We start from the raw sequence: 16793 nt of genomic DNA on the forward strand, positions 1-16793 counted from the left end.
TTACATGTGCTGAGCGCATTGGTGTACATTATGCCAACAACCACAACAAATAATTGCTTAACAGACTTAACCTGAGTAATACGAGAACTAATTTTACCAGAGTATTAAAGTATCGACCCAAGACGCAACAGTTAGATGAAAATATACTTCAAACTGTCCAATAAGCTATAAAATCATGTTTGAAGCAAGAACATCCAATAAAGGAAAATTGATTTCCTATACGAACATGTATGGAACAGCCAAAGTAAACTACTGCAGTCACAGTCACACACACAGACACACACACACACACACGTCCATGACATCATGACATCAAAGACACTGAAAATATATCAGAAACAAGAGCCAATAGGTGAGAATGAAACCAAGGCCGTTGAGGTGGAACAGAGCTAGTTAAGTAATAAAACACAGAGCCAATAAATAAATTCCCCACGTTTTTCTGGAAGGTTCCGCTGAGTCATATATCTGGGCGTGTAAATGCACAAATAAAAAAAAAACCCTTTTGTTGCCTGTGGGAGAAGGAATTTTCCATTGATATAAGAGCATGTCTGCACCTCGATTTGCATCTTGAGATGAGTCTTGAAGTTGGACAGCAGGGTGAGGAATATGGACAGCGAGAGCTCGAAGACCTCGGGGACGGACGACACGCCGTTCTTGGACAGCGCCACGCACAGGTACTGCTTGATGGCGTTGATGAACATCTCGTTGGTCTTGAAGATGGGCCCGGCGTTCTGCAGGATGGACAGGAGCAGCTGGAGGGACAGGACCTTCGACCGGAGCTCGTGAGACCTGAACGGGGGGGGGGGGGGGGGGGGGCGGGGCAGAGAGGAAGAGGCGTCTGGAACACAGCGGGAGTGGATGACCCATGTGGGAGACTCGGGGGAACTGGACCATTAACTCAGCCCAGTTCGCTTTGGATCGTCACGTCATGTCAGATTGATCATTTCATCAGTAACTGACCAATAATGCAATACTGATAACAGATTACCCTGAATTATGCAAGCAAATATCCCAGCCAAAGTACCTTTCCAGCATCTACTTTGACATAATGCTTTGACACAGATTATGGGCGAAGCGGAGAGGTCAGTGGAATTTATTTAATAAGAGGATGCACACTGGACTCTCAATATGCCAATATTATAGATAACTAGACGGGGAGCCAATTTTCTGCGCGGCCATCTGGAGCTAGGGAAGAGAGCCAGACACTTTGAACTGACAGGCATCGCCTTCTCTGCAAGCCGTCAACGATCGGCAGACTCCGCCCCCTCGCCCTATGAGCGAGGCTTGCTTCGCTCGCATATTATTTATGGAATCGATTCACAAGCCGGAGCTGAAACGATGTTCAATAGCGAAGTTAAGTAGAAAAAAAAACAGACTGCGACACTACAGCTCTTTCATCCAGGCCGCAGACGTTTGGATACATCATAATCCAGTAGAATTGAGCCGCAGGACGTGAAGCAGCGAACAAACCGGAATCGCTTTAATGGCACTGCACAATCTCTCCTAACACTTCATTAAGCAGACCTTAATGGTACATTCAGCAAACCTAAACTGCGCTGGACAGGCAGAGGAAACAAAACATCCGAGACCAAAGGCATTTTAGGAAGAAAAGCGTATTGATGCGAACATCAAATTGATCCACTGATCTGTCCGTGTATACAACAGATCTGAAAGCCTTACAGTATTGTTGCAGCTGCTGGTTCTCTGTGAAAGCCACACTCTGGGAGAACCAGTCCACACTGGTTATGTGTTTCAGAAACCCATTTTGTGACAGTTAATTTTCTAAATCCCACACTTCAACTTGTGTAACTGGTACTTGAGGCCTCTGGTATCTCATGGCTCATAAACCATCTTTCTGGAAATTGTAGGCCCAGTATGAACCTCTCTGCTACAGGTCGACAACACACACACACACACACACACACACACACCACTCCTGATATCAATCTCAAGGGCAAACAAGCCCCAGGCCCACTGACGCACAGATCAATAGCACTATGACACGGACTTCCTACAAAGCTTTTCCGATGACAGCTGTAAAAGACAGGTTTCTTCTCCGCACAATTGTTGAGAGGAGTGGAGGGGGGGGGGGGGCTCTGCTGTCTGACAGCTCGGTTCATCTACTGATAAAGGGAGGAGGACGGCCCATTGGGAGAGCTGTAACAAGGGCTCAAGAGGACCCTCCTGGAACTTCAGACAGGACTATGGAGAACTTACCCAACCTGCGGGACATTTCTACCAATTAAATTACACTCAGAAAACACATTTGGAAATCCTATTTTGTGGACCCTGCTATCAGATTTCAAAATCAGATTAATCTCAGTAATAGGCTGGGGGAAAAAAAATGGAGTACCACGGTGCGATCTCACTTGTACCGTTGCTCCAGCATCCGGAATTGGATTACAGGGAGAGGGGGGGCGGCAGAAATTAATTTTCAGCAGAAGCTAATGTCTGCAAAACAGATGGGGCCATCGGAGAGCAAGGCAGTGCATTTTTCTGTTTGCCTTTTTTCGCTTTTTCGTTTTCTGTTTGTCTTCAGAAATCGAAACGGAAAACAGAACGGCTGACGTCATACCTTCTGTTGTACCGAGTGGGCAAGTAAAACGGTCCTTTATTGGAAACAACCCGACGATGTGAGCGAAGAGCACAATCAAACGAAAGTGTGCTCTCAAGAGAGGACTGTGCTTTGGACGCTTCCTGCTTAAGATTAACATTTGCTCATTGAGACACGATTAATGCAAAAGGCTGATTCTTCAAAGCGTAGCCTTTCATTTCATTTTCACTTGTATTTGTAAGGAAAAATGATACGATAAAAGAAATCGATATGCGCTGAAGAACACTCGGCCAAGGTCTCCTAGGAAGAGTGCACTGACAAGCACACAAAAAACCAATAAACAATCAAGGGGAAAAATAACTACTTGGTGTGCATACCACAGATAATGTGGCCTTACAGGAAGCAGAAGAAAGAAGTGAAGTGAGAGCTCACTTTGGATCAGGCGGTCCGTCCGTAAGCGGCTTCATGGAGAGCTTGCAGAGCGATCGAAAAACCAGAAAGGCATCCTTCTGTAGAATGTGGGAGAACTTAGCACTGGGGGAGGGGCCAGTCGTCACTCCAGATTCCTACAGAAAAAAAACGATAATGATGGACAACGCATTAGAGGCATGTCATTATTTTGCATGCAGTACTACCCGGAGTTCAAAAAAAGAATTTTATCGGAACAATTTTCACACCTCTGACCTTGTTACGGAGGTGTGAACTCATTACAAATCATTTTCATTTTCAAATAACGTTTAACTGGTTTAGCCTCCTCTTTAATGCTGACTGTGTGAGAAATGCTGAACAGACACATGCTAAAAGCAGACCTGTGAGTTTCTCCTGCTAAATTACTGCTCTATCAGACTGACTGAGAGAGAAACCGGGTGCAGGGCAGGGGGAGGGAGGGGAGGGCAGGAATGGGGAGGGGTTCGCGAGCGGTCGCCAGCACACCTGAGTGTCGTTGGACGAGACGGACAGCCGGTCGTCAGGCAGGGACGGGGCGAAGCTGGCCGAGATGGGCGTGCCGGGGATGCCGTTGGCGTGGACGTTCTCGCTGTCGCTGCCCAGGCCCCCTTCCTCCTCCAGGGAGGTGGGCGTGCCCTCGGTGCTCTCCGCCCCCCCGGCGCCCTCCCTCGAGTCTGAGGGCGCAGGGACACGGGGGCAGGTGTCAGTCACAGAAGAGCTGGGCTTTACCATAGAAGGTCATGTGCCTCTGGCCACATATGGGTCCCACACAATGAGGTCACATGATGATGCGACATCATAAAGTACTTCAGGTTCACTGGATGAGAGGCACTACATACGTGCAACAATAATTACCTTCTAGCTCACAAAGGGTACTGCATTTGCCCCAGTATGCCTTTATCTATTGGACTACTATGTCATGCCAATGATTACGTATCCATTATATCCACAAAATGACAGGTCCATTTCAGTTAAAGCTCCTACCAATGATGATGGTCCCCATTGTTCTATCATACTCAACAGTGGTATTAATCAATGGGACCTAACATACCAAAACTGATGTTCTGCAAAAGTTTACAATATGTGACACATTGTTAATGTCATGGTAAAGTATCACCACTAGAGGGCCTCTGCACAGAAACAAGTTGTATCGAAGGGGCAACGGTCTGCAGTGTCCAACCTGACCTTTTACCACTCAGTACCTAGTACTTACTACTACTACTGAATAGATTTTCACTGTCAAAACATCTGAATTTAATCGAAAGTGCTTTAATTTACGTTCATTTGAACTCATCTCTAGACATAGAAATGGCACTGTTAGCTAGGAAATCCAACCGCCAATCAGCAAGCAGAAACAAGAGATGTAAAGGACTACAAGAGCAGCACGTAAAGCCAACAAGTGTAAAAATTACCTCCAACTACCGTGTTGACCACTTCCTGCAGGATGCTCTGCACTATCTCTTGGGCCTTCTCCTCGTAATTCGGTGCCTCTTCTTCCTCCATACCATCGTTCTCCTGCTTCGATAAGCCTGAAAAAAACCATTCAGGAAGCTCTTAGCCATCCACTCTGTGTTTCTCTGTCTTCACCACACGCCGAAGGTCACCTTTTACAGCAGCCTGCTGAATAAACACCACTTTGGCAGTTTTAATATTCATTTTTACATTTTACAAACGCTCATTAAATCAGTCTGAGGACTAGCAAGTGCACAGGATTCACCTTCAGCATTAATCACATACCCGAGAATGAAAATCATCTAACCTTCACCGGTCATACAGTGTACATGCACCCTCATAAAAAGACCGATAAAGTTATCATCTTTTTATCAAGCCTTCATTGCTAAATTATAGTCATGTCTGACTGAACTACGACAGAAGGAACAACTGTGTGTGTGTGTGTGTGTGTGTGTGTGTGAGACAGATGGGACTATACATCTTTGACCAAGAAGAGCATCAGCAACTTCAACCAAGCAACATGGCTCCAGAATGTTGTTTATCTTCTTCATTGCTGCCTACCTTACAACCGTCCCCAACAGCCCATCAATTTTCTGCTTCAACTCCCAATGAAATCATCTCTGTGAATTATGTGCCAGACCCGTATTTACAGGCAGCACAGACTGATAGAGATGAGCCCACCGGCAGCCTTATACGCAGAATGAACAACATTTTTAAAACGCTTTCCTGACAATTACTTCTCAATGCAGCAGGCTGGCGAATATCACTGCTAAATCAGCACCACGGTGACCACAGTACGAGAGACAGAGACTTTGCGTGAGGAAAGGGGTCAAGGGTCAGAGCCTAACAAAATGTAGGATAAGGGAAATGAGAGGGGAATGGGTAAGGAAAATGGATGGCATGTACTGCAGACTGACAGACAACTCCGGTCCCTATCTGCCTATCCAGCACGACCTTAAACCTGGCCAGTCTTCAAACGGTTACTGGGCACAGGGCGACTTTGAACGCTGAACTTAAAAACAGTTAGTCTGCAGTCTGAGGCCAAGAGCCCGAAGAACGTTACCCCAATGGAGCTTAAAATCCACCCAGAGCACCTTCAAAAACAACAAAGGAAAAACAGCAAAGCAAAATAACTAATCAGTGCCCCGATGGAAGGATTCAAGTTCAAGTAATTTTATTATCATGTGCATTAAAAGCAGTGCATTCCAATGCAATGAAAAACTTTTGCTTCGGCTAATCTCTGGATAAATAAACACATATACTCTGTCACCATACACATAAATATCCATATATACCACAAGTGTATACACACATACGTGTTTGCATATACGTATACGTACACACACATACACATTATTCACAATTTACATTCTGTAAACTCCAAACACACAGACTTACATACACACCAGTATACATACATATTAAGACCACAGCAACTGAAGTAAGGACGTATGTAGGACTCACTCCAGTCCATTAATAATCCTCACAGCCTGTGGATAAAAGCTGTTCTTAAAACGAGCGGTGTGTGCCTTTATGGTGAGGTGACGTAGCACTGATGGTAACAATGTAGACCGACGATGCCCAGGATGAACGCCATCTTTAAAAACAACCTATGCCCTCTTCCTACAGGGGACGGTATGGATCTCAGTCAGCTGTGGAACGACACGACCTGTTGCATATAAGCCTGTTTAATAACTCTGACGAGCAGCTTCAGATCTTTGGTCGGATTTGCAGACCAGTTGGGAACACACTAACCGAAGTCACTATACAACGAGCAGAGGGTGAAACAGGAGTCAAGGTCAAGGACGAGCTAATGGTCAAACATGAGATCCAATCAGAAAAGAAAGCAGAGGGGGCTAGACGAGAATCGGAATCAAAAATAACGAGCGAATGGTCAAAAAATGAAAATCCAATCAGCAACAAACCATAAGGGCTAGACGAGAATTGGAATCAAATAATATAAGTTCAAATACAGGAAGTCGAGGTAATCACTATCCCCAACAGAGTGAGCATGAGTTCGAAGAACTAGTCTCCACTGGGAAGTGTCAAATGGCGGCTTTTTCAAACTGAATAACCGGAGACAGAAACTCACAAATGGCCAATCAGACGACAAACTGGAAGAACGAGATACACACACAGCCCAGACAAATGTAAACACAAAACTGACAGGGGTCAGAACAGAAAGAGGTGAAAGAGGACTCTGTGTGAAGGAGAGGTGGAGGCAGACTGTGTGTGAGGGAGAGGTGGAGGCAGTCTGTGTGTGAGGGACAGGTGGAGGCAGTCTGTGTGTGAGGGACAGGTGGAGGCAGACTGTGTGTGAGGCAGACGTGGAGGCAGTCTGTGTGTGAGGGACAGGTGGAGGCAGTCTGTGTGTGAGGGAGAGGTGGAGGCAGACTGTGTGTGAGGGACAGGTGGAGGCAGACTGTGTGAGGGAGAGGTGGAGGCAGACTGTGTGTGAGGGACAGGTGGAGGCAGTCTGTGTGTGAGGGAGAGGTGGAGGCAGACTGTGTGTGAGGGAGAGGTGGAGGCAGACTGTGTGTGAGGGACAGGTGGAGGCAGACTGTGTGTGAGGGAGAGGTGGAGGCAGACTGCGTGTGAGGGACAGGTGGAGGCAGACTGTGTGTGAGGGACAGGTGGAGGCAGACTGAGTGTGAGGGAGAGGTGGAGGCAGACTGTGTGTGAGGGACAGGTGGAGGCAGACCGCGTGTGAGGGACAGGTGGAGGCAGACTGAGTGTGAGGGACAGGTGGAGGCAGACTGAGTGTGAGGGACAGGTGGAGGCAGACTGTGTGTGAGGGACAGGTGGAGGCAGACTGTGTGTGAGGGACAGGTGGAGGCAGACTGCGTGTGAGGGACAGGTGGAGGCAGACTGTGTGTGAGGGAGAGGTGGAGGCGGACTGCGTGTGAGGGAGAGGTGGAGGCAGACTGTGTGTGAGGGAGAGGTGGAGGCAGACTGTGTGTGAGGGACAGGTGGAGGCAGACGTGTGTGAGGGAGAGGTGGAGGCGGACTGCGTGTGAGGAACAGGTGGAGGCAGACTGCGTGTGAGGGACAGGTGGAGGCAGACTGTGTGTGAGGGCCAGGTGGAGGCAGACTCTGTGTGAGGGACAGGTGGAGGCAGAGTCTGTGTGAGGGACAGGTGGAGGCAGTCTGTGTGTGAGGGAGAGGTGGCGGCAGACTGTGTGTGAGGGAGAGGTGGAGGCGGACTGCGTGTGGGAGAGGTGGAGGCAGACTGTGTGTGAGGGACAGGTGGAGGCAGACTGTGTGTGAGGGACAGGTGGAGGCAGACTGCATGTGAGGGACAGGTGGAGGCAGACTGCGTGTGAGGGACAGGTGGAGGCAGACTCACTCTCGGCTGCAGCAGTGGCCTGGTCGGCTTCGGTCTGCTCGTTCTCCGCGCTGCAGAACTCGGAGCCGTTCTCGGGCTCCGGATCCTCGGCGGGAGGGCCCTTCGGCGCCTTGTTGGCGGGGTGAAGGGGAGCCCCGTCGGCCCCCTGAGGTAGCTGCTTGGCCGGCGGGTCCTTCTGGGGCCGGAGCTGGGGGGATTCGGGCTCGTGCTGGCTGCCCGGGGACTGCTGGAGGTGCTGCTGTCTGTGCCGCTCCTTCTCCATCTGCCTGGCCTCCTGGAGCTGAGCGCACACACACATACACACACACCGCCAGGATTATTTACATACAGCAAACATACACATACACACACACACACACACATACACACACACTGCCAGGATTACTTACATACAGCAAACATACACATACACACACACACACACACATACACACACACCGCCAGGATTACTTACATACAGCAAACATACACATACACACACACACACACACATACACACACACCGGCAGGATTACTTACATACAGCAAACATACACATACATACACACACACACACACACCACCAGGATCATTTACCCACAGCAGACATGCACACGCACGCACGCACACACACACTCTCACACCGCCAGAATCATTTACACACAGTGGACAAGCACACACACCGCCAGAATCATTTACACACAGCGGACATGCTCACACTCACACACACGCACATGACACACACACACACCACCAGGATCATTTACAAACAGCGGACATGCACACACACACACATACAATCACACACTCTCACACACACCGCCAGAATCATTTACCCACAGCGGACATGCACATGCATACACACACACACACACAGCCAGGATCATTTACACACAGCAGACATGCACACAAACACGCACGCATACACACACATACACAAACATGCACATGCGCAAGCACACAAACACACACACACGCACACACAAACACACACACACACATATGCACACACACATTCAAATGCACGCACACGCACACGCACAAACGTGCTGACTACAGGCTTAGTCGTCTGAAAGCCCTTTGGCTGCTCAGCCCCCAGGAACTCAAAATGCGAAGCTGAAATGCATCCAGGATTCCAGGCGAGAAGCGAAACCCACTGCTGCTTTTCGGTTGCCACGGTTTTCCAGGAACCCGACCAAAAAAACCAAAAAAAAAAAAATCACCCTGAACTACGGGTTCCTCCGGAATTCTGTCACTGCAGGCGAGTGAAATATTTCTGCTTTCAGGAAGATCAGAATCAGGTCAGAAGACACGCTTCTGAAACTATGACTTTTTAAGGACCGCCTCAGGGCCTTGTTATCTAAAGTGATCCGTTTTCAGGTCATTTAAGGCTGAGAATTTTTATGGTTCAGGCTGTGCTGAACGGCGCTGTACCTGCTTGTGTACATGCTAGTCTAGTCAGATGTGTTATTTTACAACTTACAGTTCAGTTCAACAGAGCACTGATGAGACCCTACAGAGTCTTACACTGCTGTAAGACCGATTCATAAAGATCGCTCATTAGTGAGTTAATCACCATGCTCTATATACATATTTATACACGTTTGAGCAAATCATTTTTGTGATAGTGGCAGACACACCTGGACTTACATGGTAAAAATGCACTTTATTTAAAAGCTTTAGTTTTAAAATGGAAAAAAAAAATGCGTGTACTTTTTGATTACTTCGGTAAGCTTTACCACGTTTAGTCTTCTGCTTTAGTGCGGCTTTGTCCCAGCTAGCTGAATCGTTACAAGCATTCAGAGGGTGCAGCAGCACATCCATGCAATCACAGAGTTCCACTATACCGTCCATTCAAGTGCATGTTCAGATATCAAACAGGAAAGTTAATACAACTGAAAAGCTGGGCCACAAAATAATCAAAGCATAAAATAAATGAAACGACATAGGCTATGGAGAGCAAATTAATGGCACCATGATCAAGGCCGACAGGTCCATTAGGGTAGACACCGTGCTTAAATTAAATCATCGCAAAAAACAAAATTACTCTCGTGCCTTATCCTCTGTGGAATTACACAGAAACCACTCGATTAAATACCTGAGGTACCGAAGAAACACTGTAGTCCAATAACCCCTATAAACCACTGAGAATTACCAATTTGACAATTCATATATGCATCAAATTTTAAAACTCATTTGAATCTCATTTCTCCGGGATTCTGGGTAGCTTCTCAGATCTATCCGAAACGAAGCCAGGAAGTTAACGGCAAGGAGGTAATCAAAATGACGCCGGCTGCATAAATATTCATCAGCGATCTCAAACGCGCCGTTGGTTTTCATGCGAGCCGTTAGCCTTGCGTCCGTGGCGTAAGAGACGCGGTGGGGGGGGGCGGGGGCGGGGGAGACGGTCCCGAAGCTGACGCAGGAATTAGTATGGAGCTCACACGCCTCCCCCTGTCCTGCTGCGCGGGGTCCCGTCCCCTGCGTTTCCGAATGTCCTAATCGACACGGGGCGGGCGTGTAGCACCATTACCGCACGCCAGGTCGACGGTACACACACTGCGTGTTCAGAGAGCGGGACGGGGGGGGGGGGTCCAGTGCACCCTCCTCTGGGAACACAGTGCCAGACAGGCTAATTAAAAAAAGGTCAGAGGTCTGTTCCAGACGCCTCACTATTGAATAAACTGTCTGGGAGGAGTAAACTCACACTCTTACTCCCTGATGATGAAGATCCTCAGTCTTAGCCACTGTGAGCACTGCTCTACCTGATCTGATTGGACAGATGACGGCGGTGGATTCTCTGATTCGTTCTCAACCAGTTCCTTTACATCTTTAAAGGTTTAACATTATATCTTTAATCTTAGATTATATCTTTAGGTTCAGGTATAGGTTCCTCAACATTACAGCATGTGCAAGGAATCGGAGACTCAACGTTTGCAGAGAACACAGAAGTGTAACCATTAGCCAATGTGAGCGCAATAATGTACAGTAAGCTCATTATTCAAATGCTGTCTTACAATAGTAACATGAGGTGTGTGATAATCCAGGGTAGACTGACTCACTGGAGTCATATGCCCTAGACTGACAGTCTGGCCACCCTACGGTCTCTCTTCTCTCTTCTTTCCTTTGTCGACCCAATCAAAAACAGACAGGGAAAACCATAACTGAGAGCCCATATGAACAAACAGATTGGATTTTCTTCTTCCTGGCACCAAACACGACACATTGGAAATCATAAAAAAAAGTGTATATCAACAGACTACAGTTGAACTTGAGGAAAGAGGATTGCAAGCAAATGAACGGAAGCCACAGCAAGCACAAAAAAACAAAAAAACAAGGCACATCGTCTCAAATACTGCTGTAGGAATAAATCAAGCCAAGGCGTACACAACCAGAGAGAGTTCAGATCAGGCAAGGCAAGGCAGTCCTGTGCTTTACCTGGCGTTCTCGCTTTCTGGAGGCCAAAGACCATATTATCTTGTGATTTGTAAGCTATATTGCAAGGGAGGGGGACGGGGGGGTGGGGATGGGGACGGGGGGGACGGGGGGGAGAAACGTCAATAGTAATGAAAATAAAAAAGGTACATTTGAAAAAGCTTTTTCTTTTCTCCTTTCATTTCCCGAGGGGCGGGAGCGGAGAGAGAGAGACTCACTGCCTGGTTCTCCATTCGGGCGAAGATGACGTTGAGCATCTGCGTGAGGGTGGCCTTGGCCGTGGTCTGGTTGATGAGGTTCTTGCTGGCCAGGTAGATGTTGTAGCAGGTCCTGACCGCCTGCAGCACCGTCCCCTCGTGGATCTCTATGTGCTGCGAGGTCACGGCCGTCAGCAGGGCCTGCGGAGAACATCGCCCCCGTCAGGACACGGCATCGCCGCTCCTTCTCCACGGCAACCAGACACACTGCACACGGACCGCAGGGATCCTTAAAATCCCCACCCCCCCACCCCCCCCACCCCCCACAACCAGGCAAAACGAAAAAGGCAACCGGGAACGTTTCTTTATTGTGCGAAATTCAGCGTCGCCCTGATTTTTAATAATGAATGTAATTATTTCTTTCTACGCATAGATGCGAAAGATCTTGATTCGAGCTCCTTCAAGTGCAAAATTGCTTGTGTTCCCCGAGTGCTGAGAAATGCTTAAAACGCATGTGCATTATGCACCCCAGTGCACTACAGACACCAAACAGCCTAAATGAGATGCTACTGGAAGAACAGCTCCATCCCTGAACCCTCCTTCCAGAAACTTCCAGACCGGAACATCACTGACAGACGAGGCTGAAGAGGAACCGGAGCAGAGATGGAGCGAATCCCAGAACACATAGCAGAACCGAGCGCGTAGCGAGCGTACGGCGACCGTGTGGCGAGCGTACGGTGACCGCGCGGCGAGCGAACCCGCGTGCGCTCTTCGCGCCTCGGCCCCCGCGCCCCCGCGCCCCCGCGGCGGAACGCCACGCACCTTAATGATCTGCAGCTGCACGCCTTCGTCCGTCTGCGGGCCCTGGAAGCAGCCGCAGATGGTCTCGATTATCCTGTCGATCAGCTTCTTCCCCGGCGCGGTGCTGTCTGGAGCGCTGCCAGTCAGGTGGCCGTATGCGATGAGCTTCTGCAAGGCCAAACGGCGCCCGGGGTCAGGGGACACAGGGGATTACAGCTGGGTGGGAACCAGCCAATCGCAGCTGGTCCGCGGACCGAACACGAACGCACCTGGCCGCACATTTATTTACACATTTCCAAAGCATGAGAAAATCTGACTCCCGTAAATCGGAGCATCCTGTTCCACTGATAGAAGGCCGAGTCTGACACGCTCCCCTTTCAGGCAGCGAACTCGCCAGGTTTGCCTTCTCACCTGCGTAAGTGCTGCTGTTTTCGCTACATTCGTAACCAGTGCCGTCGAACGCTTGGTGCAGAGGCCGCTCAAAATTAGGGGGGGTTATGCACACAACTGGCATCCCCAGCACATTTCTCATCTATTGATTGAATTAGTTCCTTCTTTTGAGCGCATGAAGCAGCCAGTGACAGACTGAGAATTAATAACGCCAATACAGCTTTATATGGCAGCTCCCTGGGGGACCATAAACATAAGTGCTAATGGCTCCATTTAGAAATAAGGCTACGATAAACCAAACGCACACCATATATGCATATACACACACATCGTATATAAATATAAATAAGGGATTAATTAAGCAACAATCTCATTATCGCCCTCATTTCCGCAGAAGTGCATACATTTACAAATAAACAGTCAAAATGATTTAATTCTCATTATACGGTGGTAATTTAACCTGCAGTCATTGCTGCAGTCCATAGGAGAGCATCTGCTCGCGCTGATATCCAGGGGTCTATGCAGTTAGTGTTTGACTGTGGGAACGCAGGGACTTCAAAATCAATCTCAAATCAATGTTTGAGCCAACAGGTTTTCAGAGAACCTAAATAATGTACATTTTATGACAACCGGTGATGTGCTACTCTCGATCAATGCACATCTAGATTTCTGTGGAGACCCTGGACATTGACAGTATCGCCTCGTGTCCGAATAAACATGCAGCAGCCTTGGAATTGTGGCAATTCCTTCAGCCATAATCATTTTCAGCTCATTTTGCAAGGCTTTAGGTTTCCACAGTCACAAACCACATTTCCACGACCGCGTCCAAATTGGCATTCTGCAAACCTGCCTACCATAGTGGTGCGCTACCTTTTTTCGTGAACAATGAACTGTTATTAAATGAGAACAAGATCTTTGTGACAATGCACCTCTGCAGAAATATGGCAGACAGGAAGTTAATTTGTAGCCTAGTTTCTTAAATTCCCCACACACACGGTGCACTTACTCAGCAGTACTGACCTGTAAACAGTCTAAGGAGGTGCTGACGATGCGGGGGCATTTGGACTGGCATGCCAACTCAAACGGTAAGAAGTACTTATCCGCCTCGATGAAGTTCGTCTTTGATTTGACGGGCGGCAAAGTGCTGGAACCCGCTTTGTTGTCTCCAGGGGGTGGGCTGAATAAAGAAAGGAACAATTGAAGAGAAAAAAAGCATTAAAAAGGAGCGAGAAAGGTTCAAAGCGGCATTAGATGTGCCAGTCACCGTCACACACACCGCGTTTAGGCCTCAGGCTGTGCTCCCGGAGCACGGCTGCCGTGGTAACACGCCAAACATACAGAACAGCGCACAGCACACTTAGCAGCATCCCTGTAGACGCAGTGCATGATGTGCGCATCTAACTAAAAAGCCCTCCGTTTTCACCTGCTACGGGTTCGACAGACCCTGATCAGAGCGGGACGCGGGATGACCCGACCCGACCCGACCCAACACCCCAGCGGAGAGGAGGACGAGCAGAGCCCTTCAGCACATTGTCAGTTTAAAAACTGTCAGTTTGTTCCCTCATTAAGGCTGAGCTGGGGGGTCACTGAGTGTTAGCACACTGAGCTGTGCCTCCCCTCCAGCCCCCCCCACCCTGGCCCAGCCTGAGCACGGGTCCACACACCCCAGCTCATTTCCCTCCCCGAGTCTGTGCTTTAATTACACAGGATGTGGAGGGGATTAGCTGGCTCATATTTTACAATTGACACAAACTGGAGCGAAGCCAGGAGCGCGTTGGACGAGGCTGAACGCCATCCGCCAAGGCCGCCTTTGTCAACGTTTACTGAGCGCACGCGTCTGTCAACACCGCGGCTCTGCACACACGCGCAATCACACAGAATGTGTGACTCCAAAAATCCATTCCGAAGATATACAACAAGACAGACCCTTTTTAAAAATGTATCCAGCTGCACTAGCATGTATCTAGCTGCAGTAGGGTACAGACTGTGTGTACATGACAGAGAGAGACTATATTTATGTGACAGAGAGAGACTGTGTGTGTGACAGAGAGAGACTATATTTATGTGACAGAGAGAGATAGAGAGAGAGACTGTGTGTATGTGACAGAGAGAGACTATATTTATGTGATAGAGAGAGAGACTGTGTGTGTGTGACAGAGAGAGACTATATTTATGTGACGGAGAGAGATAGAGAGAGAGACTGTGTGTATGTGACAGAGAGAGAGAGAGTCTATGTATGTGACACACAGTCACATCAGAGTCATCCGATGGTTCGCATGTTCCTTGTCATGCTTTGGCAATACAAATGAAAATTTAGTCATGCCAATAAAGCAATTTGAATTTGAGGAAGGGAGAGAGAGAGAGAGAGAGAGAAGGAGAGGGGAAGGGGAACAGTGAAGGGTGCAGGACACACTCTTTCGCCCTTGGGCCCTGAGTGAAAGGCCAGGCACACTCGGCGCTCTCTTGTTGCCATGCACACGGTGCGTTGCATTCCTCTCCCCTGGTTACTACGCAGCAGGCAGCGCACAGCCGCTAAATCCCTCTCTGGCTGAGCCGGGACTCCAAGATAAAACACACCGATGAGTGGCTTTCAGCGGAGCCAATGAGACGAGCCCAAACGCACGACAGGCCAGACACCTGGGGAGAACGGCACATATACTGTACAAACACACTTACAGTGCATGTGTGCCTATGCAGAGAGAGGGAGAGAGAGACAGAGTAGGAAAGAGAGAGAGAAGGAGAGAGAGAGGGAAAGGGGGGGAGAGAGAGAGAGGGAGAGAGGGAGGGGGAGAGAGAGAGAGAAGATTGCCCTTGATATTTGTGTTTGTATGCAGTGTTGTATGAGGTTTCAGAGGCAACACCAGTCGGACACCAATTCAGCTTACCTTAATTTTTCTGTCTCTTCTTTTATTTCCTCTGAAAAACAAAAAAAGAGACACATTTGTACAGCAGCACAAAAACAACATGTAAAAAATAACAACCCCCCACATAATGCTACAGGGACTAAAAATGGTGAGAGCCCGCTGGTGCAGGGAGGAGGAGGAGGAGGTGTGCGCACACTAATCTCACGTCCCGCAGCCCCGCACCGCGCAGTTCAGAGCCCTGCCGCAGTCGGCTTTCCCTGCGCTCTAACTGCGTCCCTGCGCTCTAACTGCGTCCCTGCATATTCCGCAGCTCCGTCAGACAGACGGCTGCATCACACCGAAGGCTGCTCCTCTCCTCCCCGCTCGGCTCCCAGCAGGGCCACGTGAGTGACAGGCCCCCGCCATTCCGCCACCGGACGCTCGCCGCGCTCCGTAAACAATCCCGGTTTCCCCGGCGAAACCCGCCGCGCCAGCGCCCGTGTTTATTTCGCGGCCGCCGCGCCGCGCGAGCTCCCGTGTCTGTCGGAGGCTGAGTCACGGGGGAACGGCGCCAACGTTTCGGGGATCTTCTCTTAATAAAAATGAACGCGAGTGAACAGGAGTGGCAGGCGCACCCCCGTGAGAGAGAGAGAGAGAGCAGAAGCAGGGTGATTATTTCACTCTTTTCTCAAGGTTCTTGAGCAGAAGCAGGGTGATTATTTCACTCTTCTCTCAAGGTTCTTGAGCAGAAGCAGGGTGATTATTTCACTCTTTTCTCAAGGTTCTTGAGCAGAAGCAGGGTGATTATTTCACTCTTCTCTCAAGGTTCTTGAGCAGAAGCAGGGTGATTATTTCACTCTTTTCTCAAGGTTCTTGAGCAGAAGCAGGGTGATTATTTCACTCTTCTCTCAAGGTTCTTGAGCAGAAGCAGGGTGATTATTTCACTCTTCTCTCAAGGTTCTTCAGCAGAAGCAGGGTGATTATTTCACTCTTCTCTCAAGGTTCTTGAGCAGAAGCAGGGTGATTATTTCACTCTTTTCTCAAGGTTCTTGAGCAGAAGCAGGGTGATTATTTCACTCTTCTCTCAAGGTTCTTGAGCAGAAGCAGGGTGATTATTTCACTCTTCTCTCAAGGTTCTTGAGCAGAAGCAGGGTGATTATTTCACTCTTTTCTCAAGGTTCTTGAGCAGAAGCAGTCTGATTATTTCACTCTTTTCTCAAGGTTCTTGAGCAGAAGCAGGGTGATTATTTCACTCTTCTCTCAGGGTTCTTGAGCAGAAGCAGGGTGATTATTTCACTCTTTTCTCAAGGTTCTTGAGCAGAAGCAGGGTGATTATTTCACTCTTCTCT

General features: G+C 48.8%; 1 protein-coding gene across 2 annotated transcripts in view; it reads right to left on the minus strand.

Moving 5' to 3' along the window:
• The window catches only part of arfgef1 (ADP-ribosylation factor guanine nucleotide-exchange factor 1 (brefeldin A-inhibited)), a 67512-nt gene that overhangs the window by 23183 nt on the left and 27536 nt on the right, over positions 1-16793 (minus strand). Inside the window, exons 2-11 of one of the 2 annotated variants that reach the window (XM_064333022.1) lie at positions 15487-15517; positions 13622-13778; positions 12233-12379; positions 11432-11611; positions 11217-11270; positions 7800-8079; positions 4414-4530; positions 3488-3675; positions 2987-3120; positions 555-789 (exon numbers count right to left, since the gene is read on the minus strand). In XM_064333022.1, the coding sequence (XP_064189092.1) occupies positions 555-789; positions 2987-3120; positions 3488-3675; positions 4414-4530; positions 7800-8079; positions 11217-11270; positions 11432-11611; positions 12233-12379; positions 13622-13778; positions 15487-15517 (1523 nt within the window). The remainder of the gene's footprint in view (positions 1-554; positions 790-2986; positions 3121-3487; positions 3676-4413; positions 4531-7799; positions 8080-11216; positions 11271-11431; positions 11612-12232; positions 12380-13621; positions 13779-15486; positions 15518-16793) is intronic. The other variant, XM_064333023.1, reaches the window with a different exon arrangement.

Source organism: Anguilla rostrata, chromosome 4 (genome assembly GCF_018555375.3).
Source record: "Anguilla rostrata isolate EN2019 chromosome 4, ASM1855537v3, whole genome shotgun sequence".
Classification (NCBI taxonomy): domain Eukaryota; kingdom Metazoa; phylum Chordata; class Actinopteri; order Anguilliformes; family Anguillidae; genus Anguilla; species Anguilla rostrata.